This window comes from Aegilops tauschii, chromosome 3 (assembly GCF_002575655.3).
Source record: "Aegilops tauschii subsp. strangulata cultivar AL8/78 chromosome 3, Aet v6.0, whole genome shotgun sequence".
NCBI lineage: Eukaryota > Viridiplantae > Streptophyta > Magnoliopsida > Poales > Poaceae > Aegilops > Aegilops tauschii.
Window position 1 is genome coordinate 442,874,681 of NC_053037.3, and position 7,592 is coordinate 442,882,272.

Below are 7,592 nucleotides of genomic sequence, written 5' to 3' on the forward strand. Positions count from 1 at the left end.
ATGGCGCACCCGTCGCTGTACGTCGCGCCCCGTACGCCCGCCCGCGTACCTGCACCCGTCGCCGCCGTACGCCCGCACGTCGCCGCCGTACGCCCACACGTCTCCACGTTGGCGTCGATAGTTATTGAAAAAAAAACGTCACGGGAGCCGCCGACGCCCGCCGTCGTAACCCTAAACCCTAAACGCATCCACGCCGTCTCCACGTCGGCCCCCGTCTCCGCGAAGTCGCCGTCGCCCGGGTCGCCGCCCAAACAGGCCGCCGCGCGTGCCCCGGCGCCGTTGCCGCTGCCGCCGCATTACTTTCCCGTCGCCCAGATGGCCGCCCACCCGTGATCTTCGTCGCCGCCTTCCTCCGCGGACTCCGCCTGCTACAACCGGCCATCGTCCTCATGCTGTCGACACCTGCCTCGGCCGGCCAGCAACGTCATGCCGTCAGCGCGTTCGTCATCGGACAAAATGGATCCAGTTGACATCCTCGCCGCCGTGCAAGAGGTTGGTTTGAGACGTTGTTGTGCTTGATGAACACATTATTTTAAGGATGATGTTACACGGTGTTCGATTGATCTTAGAATTTTTTAAACATGTATAGTTAGAGGAGGAGGGCGATTATGATGGCGATGATTACGGCGAGGACAACGGAACCTCGTCACTGAATATGGATGAACCTGCTGAGGAGAACTACATGAGTTTGGATGAACCTTATAGTGGCAATGTAAGTGTGATCAACGTTGATAAAAACAATAAATATGATAAACCGCACGGACAATTACATGTTTTTTTGCATCATGCAGCGACATGGCGATGATGATGATGATATGGATATAGACGATTCATTTGCTGAAAGTGCACTCTGAGTATGTTTTAAAAAAATAGGAGAAGAAATGACATAATAACCATATGAGCGCTTACATGTATTTTTTGAAATGTGTTTAGATGGATGAGGACGGAGACTTTGTGAGGAATATTGTGGACGATGAAAGTGACAAATCGCACGTTGATGCATGTCATGATGACAGCTCCAACAAAGTAAGTTTTGAAACTTACATACATTACATATTAAAATAATAACTAACTGACATACATGGTTTCATGCATTAATTTACGGGGAGATGTAGATGGTCCAAGCGGGAAGGATGAGCATGTTGGTGATGATCTGTTTAATTTTGACATCGGATTTGATGAATATCAGCAAGAATCATTGGACAGGCATTGGAAGGTCATGAGGAAGACGTTCAGGTCACTAGGAGAGGTTTACATTTTCTATAACCAGTATGCTTACGAGCGTGGTTTCAGCGTAAGAAAGGACTCGCTGAAATACTCGAAAGGTCCTGAGGGAACTATGCGCTTGAGAAAGTATCTGTGTGCGAGAGCTGGGAAACGACAGGCAAAACTTTGTACAATGGAAGGCAGGACCCGCAGGCTCAGAGGGGAGACTCGTTGCTTCTGTGATACGCATATAACTTTGAAACTTGATAAAGAGCGTGACGTTTGGTATGTCAGCAGTTTCAGTGATGATCACAGTCACGTTCTAGCTAGACCGGATGAAGTCACGTTTCTTCGGTCTCATAATCAGATAAAAGAATATCAGAAAGCTGAGATCTTAACTATGGCAGGTGCTGGAATCAGGAAACATATGATTTATGATGATCTCGTCAGTAGGTACGGGTCATATGCAAAGGCTGGTTTTGGGAGGAAGAAGCTTTATAACATGTGTTATAGAGAAAAAATGAAGTTGCTTGCACAAGGTGATGCAGACACTGCCATTGGGATCATGATGACCAAAAGAGAGAGGGATCCAGATTTCTTCTTTGAGCACACCGTCGATGATGAAGGAAGGCCGGAAAACCTATTCTGGTGTGATTCTCAATCACGTCGAGACTATATTGACTACGGTGATGTGACCGTCTTCGACAACACATACATGATGAATAGGTATGGCATGCCATTTATACCTTTTGTCTGTCTGAACAACCACCGTTGCACCACGGTATTCGGTTGTGCTCTTGTGTCTGACGAGACGGAAGATACATATGTCTGGCTGCTTCAGACGTTTTTGAGGGCTCACTGTCAGAAGAGGCCCAGGTCAGTAATTACTGATGGAGATGCAGCTATGATTAAGGCCATCAGAAAGGTACTTTCAGAGGTTTGGCATCGTCTTTGCTCGTGGCATATTGAGGAGAACATGCAGAAACACCTTCATCATAAGTCTCTAAAGGAGTTTAGGTCTCTACTTTATTATGCCACTTCAAAAAAAGTATTTGAGGAGAGATGGGCAACGTTTACCGCCAAATGGCAGTCGGATAAAACAAAGACATGATTACGTAGGATGTACAAGAAGAAAAGGCTTTGGGCTGCATCATATCTGTCTGGTGGGTTTTTCCTAGGTATGCGAAGTAACCAGCGAAGTGAGAGTCTGAATTCATGCCTTCACTTGCATCTAGACTCCGGTATGACTATTGTTGATATGATTGTCCACTATGAGAACTGCATAGTTCGTCTCCGTGAGAACGAGGCGCATACGATTACACAAACTCACAGACAGTCCCAGTACCAGTATTGGACGAGTGTAAAGATATTGAGAAATCAGCTGCCCGTGAGTTCACTACGATAAACTTTTATATCTTACAGGAAGATATGAAGAAGGCACGGGAGCTTGAGGTCCTTGAGAGACTGAGAGGAGCAGACACTCACAGATTCATTCTGACATGGAAGGAAAATAGGGACATCAGATTCACTGTGGACTACACCCTAGGTAACTCCGAAGAAACCGTGAAGTGCAGTTGCAGAAGTATGGATCGCAAAGGACTTCCTTGCAAACATATTCTTCACGTTCTGATTCAGCTAAGCTTACGTGAGATACCTAAGTGTTTAGTACTGCGGAGGTGGAGCCAAGTTGCAAGGGGTGGACTTCCCGTGAAGCGCACTAGCGATCTGTTTGCGTGGGGATGGGCAGGTGCAGGGGACAGAGCTAGGTACAACGAGTTGACTATCTTATCTGCCGAAGCAACTCATAAAGCATGCCATAAACCATTTTTATTCGACAAGTTGAAGGCGGCTCTGAGGGACATTATAGATAATGATTACACTGAGGAGGATGAGCCTGGTGCGGAGAAAAAGTTTGTGAACGGCGATGCATTTGAGCCTAATCAAGATCATGTTCTGGTTTGTGATCCTGCAAAAGTTAACACCAAAGGCGCACCAAAACAGAATGTTAAAGGCCGCGGTAAGGATGGTCCTGATGTCACTAAAAATGGGCGACCTAAAGCTTTTGATGAGAAAAGCAAACGTCAATGTGGCCAGTGCGGTCTTACGGGTCATTATAAGTCCACGTGCCCTCAAAATCCTAAGTATGATTTTCGTATGTTCATGCAAATCTTATTGTTCAAACCAAATTTATTTGTTTATTGTGAATTAACACATATCTTACTATTTTGGTATGTAGGAACTTTGCTTGAATTGTGGAGTATGGAAGATTGCTTCGCCCTTTGATGGAAGACAGTTTTTTGATGGATTGCTTCTATCTATGAGATCTTTCTTAATTGTTAGATTATGGTATATGAGACTTATTTTACTTTGTTGATGTCAGACTATTTGCTAAGATACCCACATAAGTATTTGTTGATGATAGACTATGTTATGCAAGAAGTATTTTTACTCTGTTTATTTTGATGTGTTCATTATGCACTGTAGTGCCGTCGTTGTTTACTGTTGTTTTTCTGCACTGTCGCCGTCGCTTATAACACCGTCATTTTTAGCTTTAAAAAAAACAGCCCGACAAGTGCGCCGGCCGGTCTGACATTACACAGACTGGACCGACGGCACTGTCCCACAGGGCAGCGTCGGACGGCGGTAGCATAGCGAGTTAATCAAAGGAGTTCGACTGCCTCTGTGCCGCCGGGTATATAAGCAGGTCTTCGCTCGCTCCGTCAGGCGAGGTGGGAGTAAACATTTCCCATCGCCCCGCGGGGTACTTGGGCCGTCGTCTGTCCGGCTGTAAAGTGTTATTGGGCCGGCCCACGCGGTCACGCGCGTCGCTCCCGACACGGCGGCGGCGATGGAACATTTAGTCCCACCTCGCATGCCGAACGGCGCATCGACCGGCTTATATACGGAATGTCGGCATTGCTGTTGAACTTCTCTATTAACTCGACAGTAACTGGGCCGTCTTGGCTGCCTTGTTGGCCCGTTTGCCGACGTGCCGACGTGCAAAGGTATTCATCGAGCGCACATTTTTTTAACATTATATAACCATGGACTGTTTAAGTCACACAAGTAGACGACGGCAGAAGCGTTTTTTAACAACTGTTTTATTCAAACAAGTAGACGACGGGAGAAATATTCACCGGGCGGGCATTTTTTTAACATTATATAAACATGGACTGTTTAAGTCACACAAGTAGACGATGGCAGAAGCATTTTTTAACATCTGTTTTATTCAAACAAGTAGACGACGGGAGAAGTATGAATATGCGTAATTGAAAATTATAGACGACAACATGAAGACAAAATAATAATCCAAATGTCATTCTCAACTTAAATATTCAAACAAGTAGTGTCTTCTTCATCACAAAATATCCTAATCAAAATAGATGAAAACATCATTTGAGCATACAAAATTTTCTGTTACATTAATTTTGCCGCATTTATTTCTTCTTTGCAAGCCGGGTTACTTTGTCTTTCACATCGTTGACATATTTCTCTCTGAAAAAATAAGCTGCGCAATCCTTATGTCCCTCGAATTATCAATTGACCCCTGTTACAACTTCATATTAGTCCAATGCGAATTGTATCACATAATGAATTCAATTAAATATAAGCATTTGAAATAAAACCATACCTGCGAAATACGGCTTCTCCATTTGTCATCGTCCCAGTATTGAAAGCATCGAAGGACAAATAATCCACATGAATTTCTGGTCCATACAAACAATGATTGATAAGTTCGCATTTCAGACAAGATATTAAAATAATGTGAAAGTATATACGCACCCATCTTCCTGTTGTGTCATATTATACGTTTTAATAGGCCAGGTAGACACATCCGGATAATTCACAGCACCGCTCGCATTCGCATCACGTATGTCATATCCAAGTTGTTTTCTCTGTTCATATGAATGATAGCACGCAAAGGATTTAAGATAGTTAAATTACGAACTGATAGTTTCGATATGCCCATGTAAATTTAAACCATACCAGCTCCTCAACTTTGACTTTAACTTCACTGTCAAGTTCGCGTCCCATCAAAGAATCAAGAACCTGAAACTCTTCCTTCGGGCGATGCATGACGACCGAAACCCAGTGGGTATTTCCCTTATTAAGAGGAATATAAGTCTGCATCATAACAAATATACTATGTAATCAACACATATTGTTTTATTATTTAAAACCCGTAAATGCATACATTATTAAGCGAGTCAAACTTACCTTATCTTTTTTTAAAATACTCATCGGTGCATCTATTCACGGGTCCATTCTTCTTTGCCATAACTTCGTTCTCATTTTTTCTTGGCTCGGTGTCTGGTCTAAATTCTAGTAACCAATTGACCAGCCAGGTCGGCATTATATGACGATCGTCACCAACAACTCCCAAAAGATACGACGAATAAGCATTGATAACCTGAAAATAATTTGAAAGATGTATAACAATTCCAATTTGCAGTGAACGGTAATATAAAACACAACAATAACTTACATCACCGGTTATCCATTGATGGTTAAGAATGCAACAAGCCCTCTCTGCACTAAGACCTTCGCGCATGCCATCATTGAATATTTCCTTCTTTCTATGTTTTTCTGAATGCTCATAAGCACAGACAAACTTAACAGACGCTTTCACCACATCGTATTCATCACTAGAGTTTTGAAATACTTCTTTCTCAAATAGTTCTGCAGCACATAACTCTAATATGTTACTAAATAAATGATAAGTAGTAAGTTCAGCGCAAAGTCAATTAGAACAGCCTGAAAATTAATGAAACTCACTTGCTTTTGCAGAACGTTTTGCACGCTTAGTCGGTATAATAGGCACATAAGGAGACTTCACAAGGTTTGATACCTTGCGCTTCCGTTTCCCAACAACCTCCTCCGGTACCTCATCTTGTTCAATAGAACCGACTGATCCACGTGATGCGATTTCGTCTGTTCCTAAAGATGTAACGGATTTCTCATCCGATACCTTAGGAACTTCGATAGGATCATCTTTATCACCCTTGAAACTATCCAAATAGTCAGGTGTGCAATAATAAGGTCTCTTTTCTTGAGAATCATTAAGATCATCTTCATCATCCTCTTGCACATTCTTTTTGGCTGGTGTTTTAAATTGTCCATATCACGTTGATATACAAATTCTTTACGAGGGTCTCCACCATAGTTTCTAGATTCACTATTATCACCATACTCATTCTCTTCTTCTTTTTCACTATCACCGGTTTTGTAGAAGACACCGCTTTTGTTCAATTTCTCTATCATCCTCTGTGATTACAAATAAGTTGTAGTTAGTTAGGTGACACATCAAAAAACAAAGTGAACGGCAAAAAACCGAAACTTGTACCTATGCGCATAGCTCTGGCAAACGAAGCATGTCCTTACGAATGTGCTTCAGCTCAGTCATAATCCGATCCATAATAGGGTTCTGACTAGCGGAAGCCTCAGATGTACTCACACCTTTTCTCCTTCATGTAATGTTAGACTTTTTCGTACTGGATTTCTTGTTCTTTTCAGCTTGTTCCACTCTAATTTTGTTTAGTCGGTACTCTTCAGTAATGGTGTCATCGATCTACAACATAAAGAATCATACATTCAAATTTAATTAATTGCAGAATTTAAATGAAAAAAATAAATTGCACGTATTGCCATCCCAACACCACGACCATATTGGAAGTCGTACTTGTCCCTTTTCTCCGATGCCTCTTCTGTCCAGTTCCTCATCAAGGGGCTCAACAGCGCTAACGGATCATACTGCGGACCGGTGATTGGCTGCACCTTCTCCCAATATAGATACTGCAAAACAAAAAAACAATCACTTATCACATGTTACACTATTATTACATAATACAAATGTTCAACTTAAGAAATATATCATACCTCCATAAGTGCTAGGTTGCCACGTGGCCATTCCCTAACACGGCCGGGCTGCAAGACCATACCAATCTCCGACAAACAAAACCGCAAAGTGAATGCGTTCCAGTTGAACTTTTTTATCGACCTGACATCTTGCACTAGCGCATAATAATTCTTTGGTATGTACTCATCAGACACCGGTGCAATTATAGTCCCTAACAGGACGAGAAACGCCATCCGAACAAATTCATCATCCGCATTTTATTTCTCACAATCTTCTGAATGAGATCATCAATCAAGATTTTACCAGTCTTTTTGTTAACAAAACTAACTGGAATTTTCTTTACTGCTTTCCCTTGGTCCATACTAAAAAAACTAGAAACATCCACTCCTTCGTTCTTCAAACCAAAAATAGCGAACACATCATCAAGCCTTAGTGAAATCAACCCTTTCTTTCCGGCTGCCTCTTGTACCATGAATTTTTTAGTACTTGGGTTGAAACCTTGAATCATAAGCGCAAGCAAATTATCACG

At 42.5% G+C, this 7,592-nt stretch overlaps 1 protein-coding gene and 1 pseudogene across 1 annotated transcript; one reads left to right on the top strand and one right to left on the bottom strand.

The window, feature by feature from the left end:
* On the top strand, positions 1 to 3,489 carry LOC141043018 (uncharacterized; annotated as a pseudogene).
* A 1,075-nt stretch (positions 3,490 to 4,564) lies between these two features.
* LOC109749558 (uncharacterized) lies at positions 4,565 to 7,296 on the bottom strand. Its single transcript, XM_073511934.1, has 8 exons — positions 7,084 to 7,296; positions 6,853 to 6,999; positions 6,354 to 6,471; positions 5,983 to 6,306; positions 5,693 to 5,886; positions 5,465 to 5,617; positions 5,194 to 5,331; positions 4,565 to 4,576 (listed from the first exon to the last, which is right to left on the bottom strand). The coding sequence occupies exons 1-8, from the start codon at positions 7,294 to 7,296 to the stop codon at positions 4,565 to 4,567; spliced, it is 1,299 nt and encodes a 432-aa protein (XP_073368035.1).
* Positions 7,297 to 7,592: the final 296 nt, after the last annotated feature.